Raw genomic sequence first — 21,542 nt, forward strand, 5'->3', positions numbered from 1 at the left:
AAACAAAAAAAACAAAAAAAACTGGCAGCTCAGGTGCCAAAATTTTACTGTAAAATTGCATTTTTTTAATTTAAGGTAAAAAAACAAATGTAAATTTTACAGTAAAATTCTGGCAACTGAGCTGCCTTTATTTTTTATTTTTTCTACCATAAAAACAGCAGTAGTGTAATGAAACTTACCATATTTTTTTTTACATTTTAGTTTAAAAAAAAAAAGGGTTTTGTGTAAATCTATCAAAAAAACAAACAAACAAAAAACTCTTAGATTCACAAAAGGAAAAAGCTGAAGTATGTGGACAAAAGGGCCAAAATTGTAAAAAAAAAAAAAAAAAAAAAGGAGTTTGACACCCCTCCTTTATATCAAAAATATGATTTGCCTAAAAGGCTGAATAGGACATATTAAAAAAAAAATGTAATCAAAATTTGAAAGAATTTTTTTTTTGACATCCCTAATAAGTGCTTCAGGGGTTTTTGTGTAAGTCAGTTTTTGCTGAGTAGCAAAAAAACAAAGCCTTAGCTTCACAAAAGGAAAAAGCTGTGGACAAAAAGGCCAAAACTGATGAGAAAATGTTAAAAAAGGTGCCAAGAGTGGGAAGTGGAGGGCTTTTGTGTCTCTCAGAGCTTCCCCGTGTCCAGTTCTGAACGTGTGCGGGTGTGTCCTGAAAGTTCTGTGCTGTTTGGACATGATTGGACGGACCCCTGGTGGTGGTCACCATGGAGACCGTCATCGGGATTGGTGTCTCCTGTGGACTGACCGCACCCCGCTGATGTCCGCACCCCACGGTCCCCGCAACTCTGGGAGCCGTCCTCCTGCTGGGCCGACGGTCCTGAACCCGAGTCGCCACCGGGGCTAAAACCCGGACCCCGGACCGTCTCCTCGCCGGAGTCGTTCGCCGCCATGTTACCTGTCTCCTCGGCGGGAGCGTCATCGCCGCCGTCGTCGTCGTCCACGTTCGGCTCCACATCCCGAGGACCCGGGTCCGCGGGTCCGAGGTCGGCCTGCAAGGCGGGCTGGACCGACTGGTGGCACATAGGGCAGGTCTCCTGCACGTAGAGCCACTTGCGGAGGCAGTTGCCGTGGAAAAGGTGGCCGCAGTAAGTGATGACGGCGGCGCTCATCTCCTGCCGACAGAGACGGGGTTAGAGAGTGGTTGCCGAGACGATGTTGTATATTTTGGCCAGTAAACAACAATTCATTCATGTTCAAGACATTTTCAATAAAAGCCATATTTAAGTGAAGATTTAACTCTGACTTCAACATAAAACAATACACTTTCAATAGAAAAAATAAAGTGCAACCAACATGTCTTCGGTAGGTTTACTATTGTTTTTCATGTATAAATAACACACAAAAAATGAATATTAAAAAATATTTCCAGGTTAAATAAGCAGTGGTTTGATCTGCTACTACTCTCATTTTAATAAACAGTCACGGTAACAACTGTAAGCCAACGAGGGTTGTCCCGATAGAGGTCTTGTTAAAAGTTGATTTTCAAGGCAAAAAATGATTTTCAAGGCAAAAAATGATTTTTAAGGTAAAAAATGATTTTCAAGGCAAAAAATGATTTTTAAGGCAAAAAATGATTTTCATGGTAAAAAATTATTTTCAAGGTAAAAAATTATTTTCAAGGTAAAAGTTGATTTTCAAGGTAAAAGTTTATTTTCAAGGTAAAAAATGATTTTCAAGGTAAAAATGATTTTCATGGTAAAAAATGATTTTCTAGGTAAAAGTTGATTTTCAAGGTAAAAAATGATTTTCAAGGTAAACAATGATTTTCATGGTAAAAAATTATTTTCAAGGTAAAAGTTGATTTTCAAGGTAAAAAATGATTTTCAAGGTAAAAAATGATTTTCAAGGTAAAAGTTTATTTTCAAGGTAAAAAATGATTTTCAAGGTAAAAATTATTTTCATGGTAAAAAATGATTTTCAAGGTAAAAAATGATTTTCTAGGTAAAAGTTGATTTTCAAGGTAAAAAATGATTTTCACGGTAAACAATTATTTTCAAGGTAAAAAATGATTTTCTAGGTAAAAAATGATTTTCAAGGTAAAAGTTGATTTTCCAGGTAAAAAATAATTTTCATGGTAAAAAATGATTTTCAAGGTAAAAGTTGATTTTCAAGGTAAAAAATGATTTTCAAGGTAAAAAATTATTTTTAAGGTAAAAGTTGATTTTCAAGGTAAAAAATGATTTTCAAGGTAAAAAATGATTTTCAAGGTAAAAGTTGATTTTGAAGGTAAAAAATGATTTTCAAGGTAAAAGTTGATTTTGAAGGTAAAAAATGATTTTCAAGGTAAAAGTTGATTTTCAAGGTAAAAAATGATTTTCAAGGTAAAAGTTGATTTTCAAGGTAAAAGTTGATTTTCAAGGTAAAAAATGATTTTTAAGGTAAAAAATTATTTTCAAGGTAAAAAATGATTTTCAAGGTAAAAAACGATTTTCATGGTAAACAATTATTTTCAAGGTAAAAGTTGATTTTCAAAGCAAAAAATGATTTTCATGGTAAAAAATGATTTACAAGGTAAAAGTTGATTTTCAAGGTAAAAATTATTTTCATGGTAAAAAATTATTTTCAAGGTAAAAGTTGATTTTCATGGTAAAAATGATTTTCAAGGTAAAAGTTGATTTTCAAGGTAAAAGTTGGATTTTCAAGGTAAAAAATTATTTTCAAGGTAAAAGTTGATTTTCATGGTAAAAAATGATTTTCATGGTAAAAAATGATTTTCAAGGTAAAAGTTGATTTTCAAGGTAAAAAATTATTTTCAAGGTAAAAGTTGATTTTCAAGGTAAAAGTTGATTTTCAAGGTAAAAGTTGATTTTCAAGGTAAAAAATGATTTTCACGGTAAACAATTATTTTCACGGTAAAAAATGATTTTCAAAGTAAAAAATGATTTTCATGGTAAAAAATGATTTTCAAGGTAAAAGTTGATTTTCAAGGTAAAAGTTGATTTTCAAGGTAAAAAATGATTTTCAAGGTAAAAGTTGATTTTCAAGGTAAAAAATTATTTTCACGGTAAAAAAAATGATTTTCAAGGTAAAAGTTGATTTTCATGGTAAAAAATGATTTTCAAGGTAAAAGTTGATTTTCAAGGTAAAAGTTGATTTTCATGGTAAAAATGATTTTCATGGTAAAAAATGATTTTCAAGGTAAAAGTTGACTTTCAAGGTAAAAAATGATTTTCAAGGTAAAAAATGATTTTCAGGGTAAAAAATGATTTTCACGGTAAACAATTATTTTCAAGGTAAAAAATGATTTTCAAAGTAAAAAATGATTTTCATGGTAAAAAATGATTTTCAAGGTAAAAGTTGATTTTCATGGTAAAAATGATTTTCATGGTAAAAAATGATTTTCAAGGTAAAAGTTGACTTTCAAGGTAAAAAATGATTTTCAAGGTAAAAAATGATTTTCAGGGTAAAAGTTGATTTTCGAGGTAAAAAATTATTTTCACAGTAAACAATTATTTTCAAGGTAAAAATTATTTTCAAAGTAAAAAGTTATTTTCATGGTAAAAAATGATTTTCAAGGTAAAAGTTGATTTTCAAGATAAAAAATGATTTTCAAGGTAAAAGTTGATTTTCAAGGTAAAAGTTGATTTTCAAGGTAAAAGTTGATTTTCAAGGTAAAAGATGATTTTCAAGGTAAAAAATGATTTTCAAGGTAAAAGTTGATTTTCAAGGTAAAAAAATGATTTTCAAGGGAAAAAATGATTTTCAAGGTAAAAAATGATTTTCAAGGTAAAAGATGATTTTCAAGGTAAAAAATGATTTTCAAGGTAAAAGTTGATTTTGAAGGTAAAAAATTATTTTTAAGGTAAAAAATGATTTTCAAGGTAAAAAATGATTTTCAAGGTAAAAGTTGATTTTCAAGGTAAAAAATGATTTTCATGGTAAACAATTATTTTCAAGGTAAAAAATGATTTTCAAAGTAAAACGTTATTTTCATGGTAAGTACTCTGTGTGTGCGCGCTGCCGAACATGCTCCTCTTCTTGTAAAACATTTTTTCATTTTTTTTAACTTTAAAAATTCCTGGTTTCCCCGAAATTCCAGGAACTCCTAATACCATTTCTCAATGAAAAATGTTCCAATGGCGGTTGAAAAGTTCAGCTCAAACTCCTATGTGCAGTGTTCAGGGTGTGGCTACCGACCTGGAAGCAGATGGCGCAGACGTCGTCGTGCCGCTGCAGCTGCTGCGCCGTGGCTCTGGGCAGGGAGTTGATCTTCTTGGCCGCTTCCTGTCGCAGCAGGAAGCTCCGCCAGCCCGACTGCGCCCGCAGCCAGACGTTGAAGTAGGAGTGGATGATGATGACCGAGGCGCCCATCCAGCTCCACTCGCCGAACAGCGACTCCCAGGTGCCGTACGCCACCACGCACAGCGCCACCATGAACTCCAGCACCCGGCTGACGGCGTTGACCCAGTAGATCACCTCGTCCAGGTTCTCGATGGGCTCGCTGCGGAAGAGCTCCGCCATGAAGAGAGAGTAGACGAGCAGCGTGCCCGTGACCTGGAACACCGAGTGCGTAGCTTTTTTTTACAAAAGTCGGTCAATTATTCAGAGCTTTTTTTTGGGGGGGGGGGAGCGCGAAGCCACCTGAAGGGACGTCAGCACGCAGCTGGACACCAAAATAAGGAGCCAGAAGTCCATGTGGAAGAACTGGGAAATTTTGTAAGCCATGAAGACTGGGAAGACCAGCAGGAGAAGACACATGCTGAGGCCACAGAAGTGTCTCCACAAACTCCTGGGAGGGAGAAAAAACTTGTTTTTGAACTTCCAAAACTACAAAAGCAGTGAAGTTGTCACGTTGTGTAAATGGTAAATAAACTTATTTTAATTTGAATAGACTGCAAAGACAAGATATTTAATGTTTGAAGTGAAAATGCAAATAATCATGAACTTAGAATTTAATGGCAGCAACACATTGCAAAAAAGGCATTTTTAACACTTTTAACAACACTCAGTGAAGGTTCGGGAACTGAGGAGACACATTTTGGAAGTGGAATTATTTCCCGTTCTTGTGTTATGTATGATTTTTAACACTTTTTTCCCACATTAAATTGGACAAAATTGTATTTATTATTTTATATATGTATTTATTTGACACAATGAAACATTGCTACCCATAGGGTAACCAATGTCAAAGTACAAAACCCAAAACCAGTAATGGTAAATAAAAAGAGAATACAATGATATGCAAATCCTTTTCAACTTATATTCAATTGAATAGACTGCAAAGACAAGATATGTCATGTTTTTTTTGCAAATAATCATGAACTTAGAATTTAATGGCAGCAACACATTGCAAAAAAGGCATTTTTACCACTGTGTAACATGGCCTTTCCTTTTAACAACACTCAGTAAAGGTTCGGGAACTGAGGAGACACATTTTTGAAGTGGAATTATTTCCCATTCTTGTGTGATGTATGATTTTTAACACTTTTTTCCCACATTAAATTGGACAAAATTGTATTTATTATTTTATATATGTATTTATTTGACACAATGAAACATTGCTACCCATAGGTAACCAATGTCAGAGTACAAAACCCAAAACCAGCGAAGTTAACGGTAAATAAAAAGAGAATACAATGATTTGCAAATCCTTTTCAACTTATATTCAATTGAATAGACTGCAAAGACAAGATATGTCGTGTTTTTTTTGCAAATAATCATGAACTTAGAATTTAATGGCAGCGACACATTGCAAAAAAGGCATTTTTACCACTTTTAACAACACTCAGTGAAGGTTCGGGAACTGAGGAGACACATTTTTGAAGTGGAATTATTTCCCATTCTTGTGTGATGTATGATTTTTAACACTTTTTTCCACATTAAATTGGACAAAATTGTATTTATTATTTTATTTTTGTATTTATTTGACACAATGAAACATTGCTACCCATAGGTAACCAATGTCAGAGTACAAAACCCAAAACCAGCGAAGTTAACAGTAAATAAAAAGAGAATACAATGATTTGCAAATCCTTTTCAACTTACATTCAATTGAATAGACTGCAAAGACAAGATATTGTGTTTGGATGGAGACAGGTGTGGACAATATTGGAGACACACTAAAAGTATACAGCAAAGGAGAAAACTATTTGACGTTGAGCGTATTGAGAACATTAAACGGTAAACGTTATTTTTTTTGCAAATATTCGCACATTTGGAATTTGATGCCTGCAGCATGTTTCAAAAAAGCTGGCACAAGTGGCAAAAAAAAGACTGAGAAAGTTGAGGAATGCTCGTCAAAGACTTATTCGAAACATCCCACAGGTGAACGGGCTAATTGGGAACAGGTGGGTGCCATGATTGGGTATAAAAGCAGCTTCCGTGAAATGCTCAGTCGTTCACAAACAAGGACGGGGCGAGGGTCACCACTTTGTCAACAAATGACTGAGGAAATTGTTTAAGAATAACATTTCTCAAGCAAGGAATTTAGGGATTTCACCATCTACGGTCTGTAATATCATCAAAGGGTTCAGAGAATCTGGAGAAATCACTGCACGTAAGCAGCAATGCCCGTGACCTTGGATCCCTCAGGTAGAAACTGCATCAAAAAGCGACATCAGTGTGTAAAGGATATCGCCACATGTGCTCAGGAACACTTCAGAAAACCACTGTCAGTGACTATTGGTCGCTACATCTGTAAGTGCAAGTTAAAACTCTACTATGCAAAGCCAAAGCCATTTATCAACAACACCCAGAAACGCCGCCCGAGCTCATCTAAGATGGTCTGATGCAAAGTGGACAAGTGTTCTGTGGTCTGACGAGTCCACATTTCAAATTGTCTTGGGAAACTGTGGACGTCGTGTCCTCCGGACCAAAGAGGAAAAGAACCATCCGGAATGTTATAGGCGCAAAGTTGAAAAAGTCAGCATCTGTGATGGTATGGGGGTGTATTAGTGCCCAAGACATGGGTAACTTACACATCTGTGAAGGCACCATTAATGCTGAAAGGTACATACAGGTTTTGGAGCAACATATGTTGCCATCCGAGCAACGTTATAATGGACGCCCCTGCTTATTTCAGCAAGACAATGCCAAGCCACGTGTTACAACAGCATGGCTTCGTAGTAAAAGAGTGCGGGTACTAGACTGGCCTGCCTGTAGTCCAGACCTGTCTCCCATTGAAAATATGAAGGCTAAAATATGAGAAGGGAGACTGTTGAACAACTTAAGCTGTACATCAAGCAAGAATGGGAAATAATTCCGCTTCAAAAATGTGTCTCCTCAGTTCCAAAACCCTTATTGAGTGTTGTTAAAAGGAAAGGCCATGTAACACAGTGGTAAAAATGCCTTTTTTGCAATGTGTTGCTGCCATTAAATTCTAAGTTCATGATTATTTGCAAAAAAAACACGACATATCTTGTCTTTGCAGTCTATTCAATTGAATATAAGTTGAAAAGGATTTGCAAATCATTGTATTCTCTTTTTATTTACTGGTTTTGGGTTTTGTACTTTGACATTGGTTACCTATGGGTAAGCAATGTTTCATTGTGTCAAATAAATACATATATAAAATAATAAATACAATTTTGTCCAATTTATTGTGGAAAAAAGTGTTTAAAAATCATACATCACACAAGAATGGGAAATAATTCCACTTCAAAAATGTGTCTCCTCAGTTCCCAAACCTTTTTTGAAACATGCTGCAGGCATCAAATTCCAAATGTGCGAATATTTGCAAAAAAATAACGTTTACCGTTTAATGTTCTCAATATTGAGAACATTAAAACAACATCAAATAGTTTTCTCCTTTGCTGTATACTTTTAGTGTGTCTCCAATATTGTCCACACCTGTCTCCATCCAAACACAATATCTTGTCTTTGCAGTCTATTCAATTGAATGTAAGTTGAAAAGGATTTGCAAATCATTGTATTCTCTTTTTTTTTACCGTTAACTTCACTGGTTTTGGGTTTTGTACTTTGACATTGGTTACCTAAGGGTAGCAGTGTTTCATTGTGGCAAATAAATACATATATAAAATAATAAATACAATTTTGTCCAATTTAATGTGGAAAAAAGTGTTAAAAATCATACATCACACAAGAATGGGAAATAATTCCACTTCAAAAATGTGTCTCCTCAGTTCCCAAACCTTTACTGAGTGTTGTTAAAAGGAAAGGCCATGTAACACAGTGGTAAAAATGCCTTTTTTGCAATGTGTTGCTGCCATTAAATTCTAAGTTCATGATTATTTGCATGAAAAAAAAAGAAGTTTATCACTTCAAACATTAAATATCTTGTCTTTGCAGTCTATTCAAATTAAAATAAGTTTATTTACCATTTACACAACGTGACAACTTCACTGCTTTTGTACATCAAATGACAAAATCGGGCGCCGTCGGTACCTGTTGCGGGACGCGCCCAGGGCGAGGATCACCGGGTCGGTGATCTCAATCATGGACTGCAGCGTGGACGTGACCACGATGAAGAGGATGATGCTGAGGAGGAAGGTGCGCTGCACGGCCTGCATGTCCAGCAGGCCCGTCTGCAGGGCCAGCAGGAGCAGCGTCACGCCCTCCGTCACACCCCTGCAGACAAGAGTGGCATTGTGAAGTGAATTATATTTATATAGCGCCTTTTCTCTAGTGACTCAAAGCGCTTTTACATAGTGAAACCCAATATCTAAGTTACATTTAAACCAGTGGGAGCAGGTGGGTAAAGTGTCTTGCCCAAGGACACGAAGCGGGGATCGAACCCGGAACCCTCAAGTTGCTGGCACGGCCACTCTACCAACCCGAGCTATACCGCCCGGTGTAGATAACACAGTCTGCACATTTGCATACACATGCCAACACTACTGGGGCGGTATGGCTCGGTTGGTAGAGGGTTCCAGGTTCGATGCCCGCATTCCGCCATCCTAGTCACTGCCGTTGTGTCCTTGGGCAAGACACTTTACCCACCTGCTCCCAGTGCCAAACCACACTGGTTTAAAAATGTAACTTAGATATTGGGTTTCACTATGTAAAAGCGCTTTTGAGTCACTAGAGAAATGCGCTATATAAATATAATTCACTTCACTACTGCCTTTCCCCTGCTCTAATTGAAGACTTAAACATGAAATGGCAAGAAAAACAATAATCAGGGAGTCACTCGATGGCTGTAATTATATTGTAAATAGAAATAAATTATAAAAAATACAGTTGCGTAAATTACAGACTACAAGCCGCTACTTTTTTCCTGCGCTTTGAATCCTGCGGCTTAAAAAAATGGTGCGGCTAATTCGTGGATTTTTTTTTAAACTGATGTTTTTAAAAAACAAACAAACTGACTATGTGTGTTATTGTTTGTGCTATGGCGCCACCTTTTGGACGAGTCCGCTTATTGCAGGTACTGCAGGTCTGCAGCTCCTTCTGTTATGTCTAGTGTCGTTCGGTCTTCTAGCTATCCATAGCGCTTCTACTCGTATGGGTTCTTCGTTCATCACTCCAAGTAATGTAAGTTTTGCAATATAATTAAAGCAAATCCTACTTAGTAAACCGTCCCATGTGTGATGTCTGTAGGAGTATTTCCATGCATGTGTGTATGCTATTAGCATTAGCTACCACGTTTACAAGTATCTTTGTTAGTGTTACTAACTCGCAACGGCATTCTTTTTGTATTGTTTCAGTTTCGTAAATGCACCGTGGAGTCATTGAGTCTGTTTAGCGGATTGGAGAGCTGGCTTCTGCAGCTAGTGGGTCCACGACCATGGCTTCTGTTTTGTTTGATCGGTCGTTTTACTGCCATGTTACAGACGCCGACCTAACGTGTCTGCTAAAATTGAGAAAGCCGTGTATTTTCAAACAACAAATCTTATTAAATTCCTGGTTTTTTGCTCTTTTTTTCTCACATTTTTATCTTGTTTTATATATATACAGGACTGTCTCAGAAAATTAGAATATTGTGATAAAGTCCTTTATTTTCTGTAACGCAACTAAAAACATGGAAATGTCATACATTCTGGATTCGTTACACATCAACTGAAATATTGCAAGCCTTTTATTATTTTAATATTGCTGATTATGGCATACAGCTTAAGAAAACTCAAAAGTCCCATCTCAAAAAATTTGAATATTTCCTCAGACCAAGTAAAAAAAAAAAAAGATGTATAACAGCAAAACAAAATCAAACATTTGAAAATGTCAATAAATACTTGGTTGGGAATCCTTTTGCATGGATTACTGCATCAATGCGGCGTGGCATGGAGGCAATCAGCCTGTGGCATTGCTGAGGTGTTATGGATGCCCAGGATGCTTCAATAGCGGCCTTTAGCTCATTTGCATTATTGGGTCTGGTGTCTTTCAGCTTCTTCTTCACAATACCCCACACATTCTCTATGGGGTTCAGGTCAGGGGAGTTGGCAGGCCAATGGAGGACAGTAATGCCATGGTCAGTACACCAGTTACTGGTGGTTTTAGCACTGTGGGCAGGTGCCAGATCATGCTGGAAAATGAAATCATCATCTCCATAGAGCTTTTCAACAGATGGACGTATGTAGTGCTCTAAAATCTCTTGGTACTCAACTGCATTGACTCTGGACTTGATGAAACACAGTGGACCAACACCAGCAGCTGACATGGCTCCCCAAACCATTGCTGACTGTGGGAACTTCACACTGGATTTCAAGCAACTTGGATTTTGCTCCTCTCCAGCCTTCCTCCAGACTCTAGCGCCTTGACTTCCAAATGAAATACAAAACTTGCTTTGGTCTGAAAACAGGACTCTGGACCACTCTGCAACTGTCCAGTGCTTCTTTTCCATAGCCCAAGTCGGACGCTTCTAGAGATTTTAGAGCACTACATGCTTCTATCTGTTGAAAAGCTCTATGGAGATGATGATTTCATTTTCCAGCATGATCTGGCACCTGCCCACAGTGCTAAAACCACCAGTAACTGGTGTACTGAAAATGGCATTACTGTCCTCGATTGGCCTGCCAACTCCCCTGACCTGAACCCCATAGAGAATGTGTGGGGTATTGTGAAGAAGAAGCTGAAAGACATCAGACCCAATAATGCAAATGAAGCATCCTGGGCATCCATAACACCTCAGCAATGCCACAGGCTGATTGCCTCCATGCCACGCCGCATTGATGCACTAATCCATTCAAAAGGATTCCCAACCAAGTACTGAGTGCATTAATTGACATTTTCAAATGTTTGATTTTGTTTTGCTGTTATAAATCTTTTTTTTTTTTACTTGGTCTGAGGAAATATTAAAATTTTTTGAGATGGGATTTTTGAGTTTTCTTAAGCTGTATGTCATAATCAGCAATATTAAAATAATAAAAGGCTTGCAATATTTCAGTTGATGTGTAACGAATCCAGAATGTATGACATTTTCATGTTTTTAGTTGCATTACAGAAAATAAAGGACTTTATCACAATACTCTAATTTTCTGAGACAGTCCTGTATATATATATATAAAACAAGATAAAAATGTGAGAAAAAAAGAGCAAAAATATAGGAATTTAATAACAAAAAGCTGATTTTTTAAACTAATGATATACTTATTCACCCTGTCTTGAAATATACAGGCAAAAGCCAGTAAATTAGAATATTTTGAAAAACTTGATTTATTTCAGTAATTGCATTCAAAAGGTGTAACTTGTACATTATATTTATTCATTGCACACAGACTGATGCATTCAAATGTTTATTTCATTTAATTTTGATGATTTGAAGTGGCAACAAATGAAAATCCAAAATTCCGTGTGTCACAAAATTAGAATATTACTTAAGGCTAATACAAAAAAGGGATTTTTAGAAATGTTGGCCAACTGAAAAGTATGAAAATGAAAAATATGAGCATGTACAATACTCAATACTTGGTTGGAGCTCCTTTTGCCTCAATTACTGCGTTAATGCGGCGTGGCATGGAGTCGATGAGTTTCTGGCACTGCTCAGGTGTTATGAGAGCCCAGGTTGCTCTGATAGTGGCCTTCAACTCTTCTGCGTTTTTGGGTCTGGCATTCTGCATCTTCCTTTTCACAATACCCCACAGATTTTCTATGGGGCTAAGGTCAGGGGAGTTGGCGGGCCAATTTAGAACAGAAATACCATGGTCCGTAAACCAGGCACGGGTAGATTTTGCGCTGTGTGCAGGCGCCAAGTCCTGTTGGAACTTGAAATCTCCATCTCCATAGAGCAGGTCAGCAGCAGGAAGCATGAAGTGCTCTAAAACTTGCTGGTAGACGGCTGCGTTGACCCTGGATCTCAGGAAACAGAGTGGACCGACACCAGCAGATGACATGGCACCCCAAACCATCACTGATGGTGGAAACTTTACACTAGACTTCAGGCAACGTGGATCCTGTGCCTCTCCTGTCTTCCTCCAGACTCTGGGACCTCGATTTCCAAAGGAAATGCAAAATTTGCTTTCGTCAGAAAACATGACTTTGGACCACTCAGCAGCAGTCCAGCTCTTTTTTTCCTTAGCCCAGGTGAGACGCTTTTCGCGCTGTTTCTTGGTCAACAGTGGCTTGACACGAGGCATGCGGCAGTTGAAACCCATGTCTTTCAAGCGTCTCTTGGTGGTGGATCTTGAAGCACTGACTCCAGCAGCTGTCCACTCCTTCTGAATCTCCCCCACATTTTTGAATGGGTTTTTTTTCACAATCTTGACCAGGGCGCGGTGATCCCTATCGCTTGTACACTTTTTCTGACCACAGTTTTTCCTTCCCTTTGCCTCTCCATTAATGTGTTTGGACACAGAGCTCTGAGAACAGCCAGCCTCTTCAGCAATAACCTTTTGTGTCTTTCCCTCCTTGTGCAATGTGTCGATGGTTGCCTTTTGGACAGCTGTCAAATCTGAAGTCTTCCCCATGTTTGTGTAGGCTTCAGAACTGGACTGAGAGACCATTTAAAGCCCTTTGCAGGTGTTTTGAGTTAATCAGCTGATCAGTTTGTGGCACCATGTGTCTTCAAAATTTAACCCTTACACAATATTCTAATTTTGAGACACATTAATGGAGAGGCAAAGGGAAGGAAAAACTGTGGTCAGAAAAAGTGTACAAGCGATAGGGATCACTGCGCCCTGGTCAAGATTGTGAAAAAAAAACCATTCAAAAATGTGGGGGAGATTCAGAAGGAGTGGACAGCTGCTGGAGTCAGTGCTTCAAGATCCACCACCAAGAGACGCTTGAAAGACATGGGTTTCAACTGCCGCATGCCTCGTGTCAAGCCACTGTTGACCAAGAAACAGCGCGAAAAGCGTCTCACCTGGGCTAAGGAAAAAAAGAGCTGGACTGCTGCTGAGTGGTCCAAAGTCATGTTTTCTGACGAAAGCAAATTTTGCATTTCCTTTGGAAATCGAGGTCCCAGAGTCTGGAGGAAGACAGGAGAGGCACAGGATCCACGTTGCCTGAAGTCTAGTGTAAAGTTTCCACCATCAGTGATGGTTTGGGGTGCCATGTCATCTGCTGGTGTCGGTTCACTCTGTTTCCTGAGATCCAGGGTCAAAGCAGCCGTCTACCAGCAAGTTTTAGAGCACTTCATGCTTCCTGCTGCTGACCTGCTCTATGGAGATGGAGATTTCAAGTTCCAACAGGACTTGGCGCCTGCACACGGCGCAAAATCTACCCGTGCCTGGTTTACGGACCATGGTATTTCTGTTCTAAATTGGCCCGCCAACTCCCCTGACCTTAGCCCCATAGAAAATCTGTGGGGTATTGTGAAAAGGAAGATGCAGAATGCCAGACCCAAAAACGCAGAAGAGTTGAAGGCCACTATCAGAGCAACCTGGGCTCTCATAACACCTGAGCAGTGCCAGAAACTCATCGACTCCATGCCACGCCGCATTAACGCAGTAATTGAGGCAAAAGGAGCTCCAACCAAGTATTGAGTATTGTACATGCTCATATTTTTCATTTTCATACTTTTCAGTTGGCCAACATTTCTAAAAATCCCTTTTTTGTATTAGCCTTAAGTAATATTCTAATTTTGTGACACACGGAATTTTGGATTTTCATTTGTTGCCACTTCAAATCATCAAAATTAAATGAAATAAACATTTGAATGCATCAGTCTGTGTGCAATGAATAAATATAATGTACAAGTTACACCTTTTGAATGCAATTACTGAAATAAATCAAGTTTTTCAAAATATTCTAATTTACTGGCTTTTACCTGTATACTGTATAATGCTAGTGGGTCCACGACGATGACTTCTGTTTTGTTTGATCAGCCGTTTTACTGCCATGTTACAGGCACTGTTTGGAAATAATTAAGGTATGTAAATAAACAATTACAAAACCTTTCTGTGCGAATATCTCATCTGCGACTTATAGTCCGGTGCGGCATTTATACCCGTGCACTCTATAGTCCGGAAAATACAGTATATATAATTCAAAGTGCGAGTTACTATACGGTGTATATTATCAGCAAAATATTATCGGAATGTATCGGCTTCTACCTTAAATCTATGACACAAGCGCTCGGATACAAGAGTCCAACTCCAGCTAACATCTAAATGTCCCCTTTCTTGTATTTTGTGAAGTAGTCTACAAAAAGGTAAACATGGTAGGCTTATAGGCTACTTGGAGCTTGCAGCTACACAGCAGCAAAGCCCACGATAGCACACAAGCTAAACGTACACAATAACGTCCCTAATTGAACGACATTGCCGTCTAAAACAGCACATTTGCATCAAATAATCATATTTGCACATGACTTCCAGAAGGAACGTATTTGAAGGCAGAAGAGTATTAGAAAGTATCCAGTAACAAAGGTGTCTGCATTATTCAACACACTGCGTAATGAGGTTCGCAGTAAAAGCAAAAAAATATGTTTGAAAATTGTCTATATTTTTTAGACTAATTTCTTTAAAAATTTTTTTAAAAAAACTCGCAAAATTTGGAAATACAGTATATATTTTAGTATATGGAAATGCCCCCCCTCTACCTCAAAGAACTGCTCACCCTCAAATCCTCCACACGACACCTCCGCCAACCTCCGAGGACAAAGCTACGAACAATGGGAGACCGGGCTTTCTGCTCTGCCGCTCCCAGTCTGTGGTATGCTCTCCCTGACCACCTGAGGGTACCACAGACTGTGGATGCTTTTAAAAAAGGCTTTTATTATTTTATTATTTTTTTTAATACACTGTAGCACTTTGAGGTTGTTTACTCAATGTAAAGTGCTTTTTACAAATAAAATCTATATTATTATTATTGCTTACAGCGATACATTTTTGCTTTGCCATACCTGTAGGCAACACCCGGTGCTCTCTGCAGGTGAGTAAAATAGATTCTGCATTCTAGTGTCAGGACACAAAACTAGAACACGTCACCTGTGCATGACGTTCTCGTTCTGCAAGGCGGCGTAGCCCCCCAGGTAGAACTTGCACAGGTTGAGCAGTCCGAGGGCCAGGTAGGAAACCACGAAGGTCAGACCCAGGAGAGAGTACGGTGTTGCGCAACATTCCGAAACACTGTTGAGCGAAGGACTTCGTCAAAAAAACACATGTCCATCCGTGCAAAATTAAGTCCGAACCTTGTGAGCAGGAAGAACGTGACGCCCTGGTGCAAGGTGGAGGCGGAGCCTGACATGGCGTCGGAGCACAGGTGGACGACGAAGAGGACAAACCAGAAGATGCTGAAGAGCACCGGGACTGCGAACTGGTTCCACAGGGAGATCCCCACCGCCAGAAGCCTGTACAGCTCCAGCACCTGAGGAAAACGTTCAAAAAAACACATCTAGCGAATTAAAAAACAACAAAATAAACTAGAGATGTCCGATAATATACCATATACCAATAACATACTTGGTCAACAGCCATACAGGTCACACTGAGGGTGGCCGTATAAACAACTTTAATACTGTTACAAGTATGCGCCACACTGTGAACCCACACCAACACATTTCGGGAGAACATCCGCACCATAACACAACAGAACAAATACCCAGAATCCCTTGCAGCACTAACTCTTCCGGGACACTACAATATACACCCCCAGCTAACCCTTCAAACCATTCCCCCTTCAACATATTCCACTCATCCTGCACATTCAAACTATCATTTTTCCAAGTTTAAAAAAAATTCCAGGAAATCCCAGAATTCTCGGTTTTCCAAACCCTATTTTCACCCTTTTTTCTGGCGACTACCCCATCCACATTTTTCAACCCACTTCAACCGTTCCACCGTCAAAACGTTTCTCTTAGTCAGGACAAAAAAAAAATTTTTTTTTTTTTTTTTTTTTAATGGAAAAATTCCTGGTTTTCCCGAAATTCTAATTCCATTTCTCAATTAAAAATGTTACAACTTCAACATTTCTCGACCGATTTGAAAAATTCCAACATCAACCACTTTAGCCTTTTCCCAACAATTCCCTATTTCCCGGAATTCCCAAATTTTCATGACATTCCCATTTTAGTGAATAGGAAATGTTTTCAAAGTTCCACAACTCCCACATTTTTCATCTGATTCACACCGCTCCAACTTCAAAATATTCAGCCTGTTCAGGAATTGTGTGCTCTTTTTCAACAATTCTATTTAAAAAAATTCCCGGATTTCCTAGAATTCCCAGTTTTTTGGGGAGATTTTCCCCCATTCAAAATGAATTGGCCATTTTTCAAACTTCCACCATTTCCACATTTTTCAACCGATTCAAACTATTCCACCTTCAACATATTCCACTCATCCTGCACATTCAAACTATCATTTTTCCAAGTTAAAAAAAATTCCAGGAATTCCTAGAATTCTCGGTTTTCCAAATTATTTTTTCTGCCGACTACTCCTTCCACATTTTTCAACCGTTCCACCGTCAAAACGGTCCTCTTAGTCAGGACAAAAACCTAATTTTTTTTAACTGGAAAAATTCCTGGTTTTCCCGAAATTCCAGGAACTCCGTAATACCATTTCTCAATTAAAAACGTTACAACTTCAACATTTCTCCACCGATTTGAAAAATTCCAACATCAACCACTTTAGCATTTTCACAACAATTCCCTATTTTCCCGGAATTCCCAAATTTTCATGAAATTCCCATTTTAATGAATAGGAAATGTTTTCAAAGTTCCACAACTCCCACATTTTTCATCTGATTCACACCGCTCCAACTTCAAAATATTCAGCCTGTTCAGGAATTGTGTGCTCTTTTTCAACAATTCGATTAAAAAATTCCCGGAGTTCCTAGAATTCCTAGTTTTTTTGGGAGATTTTCCCCATTCAAAATGAATTGGCCATTTTTCAAACTTCCACCATTTCCACATTTTTCAACCGATTCTAACCATTCCACCTTCAACATATTCCACTCATCCTGCACATTCAAACTATCATTTTTCCAAGTTAAAAAAATTTCCAGGAATTCCTATCATTCTCTGTTTCCCAAATTATTTTTTTCTGGCGACTACTCCTTCCACATTTTTCAACCGTTCCACCGTCAAAACGTTCCTCTTAGTCAGGACAAAAACTTAATTTTTTTTTAACTGGAAAAATTCCTGGTTTTCCCAAAATTCCAGGAACTCTGTAATACCATTTCTCAATTAAAAACGTTACAACTTCAACATTTCTCCTACGATTTGAAAAATTCCAACATCAACCACTTTAGCCTTTTCCCAACAATTCCATTTCCCGGAATTCCCAAATTTTCATGAAATTCCCATTTTAATGAATAGGAAATGTTTTCAAAGTTCCACAACTCCCACATTTTTCATCTGATTCACACCGCTCCAACTTCAAAATATTCAGCCTGTTCAGGAATTGTGCGCTCTTTTTCAACAATTCTATTAAAAAAATTCCCGGATTTCCTACAATTCCCAAGTTTTTTTGGGAGATTTTCCCCATTCAAAATGAATTGGCCATTTTTCAAACTTCCACCATTTCCACATTTTTCAACCGATTCAAACCATTTCACCTTCAACATATTCCACTCATCCTGCACATTCAAACTATTTTTCAAGTTTAAAAAATTTCCAGGAATACCTAGAATTCTCGGTTTTCCAAATTATTTTTTCTGGCGACTACTCCTTCCACATTTTTCAACCGTTCCACCGTCAAAACGTTCCTCTTAGTCAGGACAAAAAACTAGTTTTTTTTAACTGGAAAAATTCCCGAAATAATGCACTTTGTGACATAATAATAAATATGGCAGTGCCATGTTGGCATTTTTTTCCATAACTTGAGTTGATATATTTTGGAAAACCTTGTTACATTGTTTAATGCATCCAGCGGGGCATCACAACAAAATTAGGCATAATAATGTGTTCATTCCACGACTGTATATATCGGTATCGTTTGATATCGGAATTGGTAATTAAGAGTTGGACAATATCGGAATATCGGCAAAAAAGCCATTATCGGACATCTCTAAAAAAAAACCTTAATAAAACTCAAATAAAATCCGTCCACCTCGACCTGAAGCAGCTGTGAATACGCGGCCTTGGCGAGGCGATACGGCACAAAGAGGTTGGCGAGGAGGAAGACGGCGACGGCGGTCCCCGTCAGTCCCGAGGAGAGGACGTTGAGCGTGAGCAGCGTGGAGGGCGTGGCAGTGCACAGTCTGGCCAGCAGGGGGAGGAAGTGAGCGGAGAAGAGCCACAGCTTCCTGGTCTTCATCAGGAAGGCACACAGCGTGCTGAGGATGATCTGACCTGAGCGACGCACAAAAGGAACAAGCAGTTACTGTCAACGTTTGGACTCATGAGAATGCACCGCAGGCGGTTGCAAATGATAAGGGGAAAGAGAATATGATCGTGGAATGTTTGATGCTCCAGTTCATGCACTTTACTGGCATGCTGAAGTCAGAGAATGATCGTTAGAAAAAGTCTGTTTTTTGCCGATAAGAAGAAACTATAGTTGCAACTACTTTAGACTAATTTTATACATTTTATACATACATGTCCAAATATTTCCATCCATCCATTTTCTACCGCTGGTCCCAAAAGGGACCAGCGGTAGAATATAAATAATATAAATAATTTTTTACCTTGAAAATCATTTTTTACCTTGAATATCATTTTTTACCATGAAAATCAACTTTTACCTTGAAAATCAACGTTTACCTTGAAAATAATTTTTTTTACCATGAAAATATTTTTTTACCTTGAAAATCAAATTTTACCTTGAAAATCAACTTTTACTTTGAAAATCATTTTTTACCTTGAAAATCAATTTTTACCTTGAAAATCAACTTTTACCTTGAAAATCATTTTTTTTATCTAGAAAATCCTTTTTTACCTTGAAAATCCTTTTTTACCATAAAAATCCTTTTTTACCATGAAAATCAACTTTTACCTTGAAAATCATTTTTTACCTTGAAAATCAACTTTTACCTTGAAAATATATTTTTACCTTGAAAATCAACTTTTACCTTGAAAATCATTTTTTACCTTGAAAATCAACTTTTACCTTGAAAATCATTTTTTACCTTGAAAATCAACTTTTACCTTGAAAATATATTTTTACCTTGAAAATCAACTTTTACCTTGAAAATCAACTTTTACCTTGAAAATCATTTTTTACCATGAAAATCATTTTTTACCTTGAAAATCAACTTTTACCTTGAAAATAATTTTTTACCTTGAAAATCAACTTTTATCTTGAAAATAATTTTTTACTTTGAAAATCAACTTTTAACTTGAAAATATTTTTTTTTAACCATGAAAATCATTTTTTACCTTGAAAATCAACATTTACCTTGAAAATAATTTTTTACCATGAAAATCATTTTTTAATTTGAAAATCAACTTTTACCTTGAAAATAATTTTTTTTACCTTGAAAATCTTTTTTTTTTTTACCTTGAAAATCAACTTTTACCTTGAAAATCAACTTTTACTTTGAAAATAATTGTTTACCATGAAAATAATTTTTTACCATGAAAATAATTTTTTACCTTGAAAATAATTTTTTACCTTGAAAATCAACTTTTACCTTGAAAATCATTTTTTTTACCATGGAAATCATTTTTTACCTTGAAAATCAACTTTTACCTTGAAAATAATTTTTTACTTTGAAAATCAACTTTTACCTTGAAAATCACTTTTTTTACCATGAAAATCATTTTTTACCTTGAAAATCAACATTTACCTTGAAAATAATTTTTTACCATGAAAATCATTTTTTAATTTGAAAATCAACTTTTACCTTGAAAATCTTTTTTTTTTACCTTGAAAATCTTTTTTTTTTTTTACCTTGAAAATCAACTTTTACTTTGAAAATCATTTTTTACCTTGAAAATCAATTTTTACCTTGAAAATCAACTTTTACCTTGAAAATCATTTTTTTTATCTAGAAAATCCTTTTTTACCTTGAAAATCCTTTTTTACCATAAAAATCCTTTTTTACCATGAAAATCAACTTTTACCTTGAAAATCATTTTTTACCTTGAAAATCAACTTTTACCTTGAAAATATATTTTTACCTTGAAAATCAACTTTTACCTTGAAAATCATTTTTTACCTTGAAAATCAACTTTTACCTTGAAAATCATTTTTTACCTTGAAAATCAACTTTTACCTTGAAAATATATTTTTACCTTGAAAATCAACTTTTACCTTGAAAATCAACTTTTACCTTGAAAATCATTTTTTACCATGAAAATCATTTTTTACCTTGAAAATCAACTTTTACCTTGAAAATAATTTTTTACCTTGAAAATCAACTTTTATCTTGAAAATAATTTTTTACTTTGAAAATCAACTTTTAACTTGAAAATATTTTTTTTTAACCATGAAAATCATTTTTTACCTTGAAAATCAACATTTACCTTGAAAATAATTTTTTACCATGAAAATCATTTTTTAATTTGAAAATCAACTTTTACCTTGAAAATAATTTTTTTTACCTTGAAAATCTTTTTTTTTTTTACCTTGAAAATCAACTTTTACCTTGAAGATCAACTTTTACTTTGAAAATAATTGTTTACCATGAAAATAATTTTTTACCATGAAAATAATTTTTTACCTTGAAAATAATTTTTTACCTTGAAAATCAACTTTTACCTTGAAAATCATTTTTTTTACCATGGAAATCATTTTTTACCTTGAAAATCAACTTTTACCTTGAAAATAATTTTTTACTTTGAAAATCAACTTTTACCTTGAAAATCACTTTTTTTACCATGAAAATCATTTTTTACCTTGAAAATCAACATTTACCTTGAAAATAATTTTTTACCATGAAAATCATTTTTTAATTTGAAAATCAACTTTTACCTTGAAAATCATTTTTTTTTACCTTGAAAATCTTTTTTTTTTTTTTACCTTGAAAATCAACTTTTACCTTGAAAATCAACTTTTACTTTGAAAATAATTGTTTACCATGAAAATAATTTTTTACCATGAAAATAATTTTTTACCATGAAAATAATTTTTTACCATGAAAATCAACTTTTACCTTGAAAATCATTTTTTACCTTGAAAATCAACTTTTACCTTGAAAATCATTTTTTACCTTGAAAATCAACTTTTACCTTGAAAATCATTTTTTACCATGAAAATAATTTTTTAATTTGAAAATCAACTTTTACCTTGAAAATCATTTTTAATTTGAAAATCAACTTTTACCTTGAAAATCTTTTTTTTTTTACCTTGAAAATCTTTTTTTTTTACCTTGAAAAT

At 36.1% G+C, this 21,542-nt stretch overlaps 1 protein-coding gene across 2 annotated transcripts in view; it reads right to left on the minus strand.

Moving 5' to 3' along the window:
• Positions 1-320: 320 nt before the first annotated feature.
• LOC133623600 (RING finger protein 145) overlaps positions 321-21,542 on the minus strand; it is a 29,115-nt gene continuing 7,893 nt past the window's right edge. The window contains exons 5-11 of one of the 2 annotated variants that reach the window (XM_061986822.1): positions 18,339-18,574; positions 15,476-15,651; positions 15,273-15,413; positions 8,353-8,535; positions 4,591-4,738; positions 4,147-4,503; positions 321-1,121 (exon numbers count right to left, since the gene is read on the minus strand). In XM_061986822.1, coding sequence (XP_061842806.1) covers positions 615-1,121; positions 4,147-4,503; positions 4,591-4,738; positions 8,353-8,535; positions 15,273-15,413; positions 15,476-15,651; positions 18,339-18,574 — 1,748 coding nt within the window. In that variant the 3' untranslated portion in view covers positions 321-614. Of the gene's footprint in view, positions 1,122-4,146; positions 4,504-4,590; positions 4,739-8,352; positions 8,536-15,272; positions 15,414-15,475; positions 15,652-18,332; positions 18,575-21,542 lie in introns of both variants that reach the window. The other variant, XM_061986821.1, reaches the window with a different exon arrangement.

Source organism: Nerophis lumbriciformis, linkage group LG26 (assembly GCF_033978685.3).
Source record: "Nerophis lumbriciformis linkage group LG26, RoL_Nlum_v2.1, whole genome shotgun sequence".
NCBI lineage: Eukaryota > Metazoa > Chordata > Actinopteri > Syngnathiformes > Syngnathidae > Nerophis > Nerophis lumbriciformis.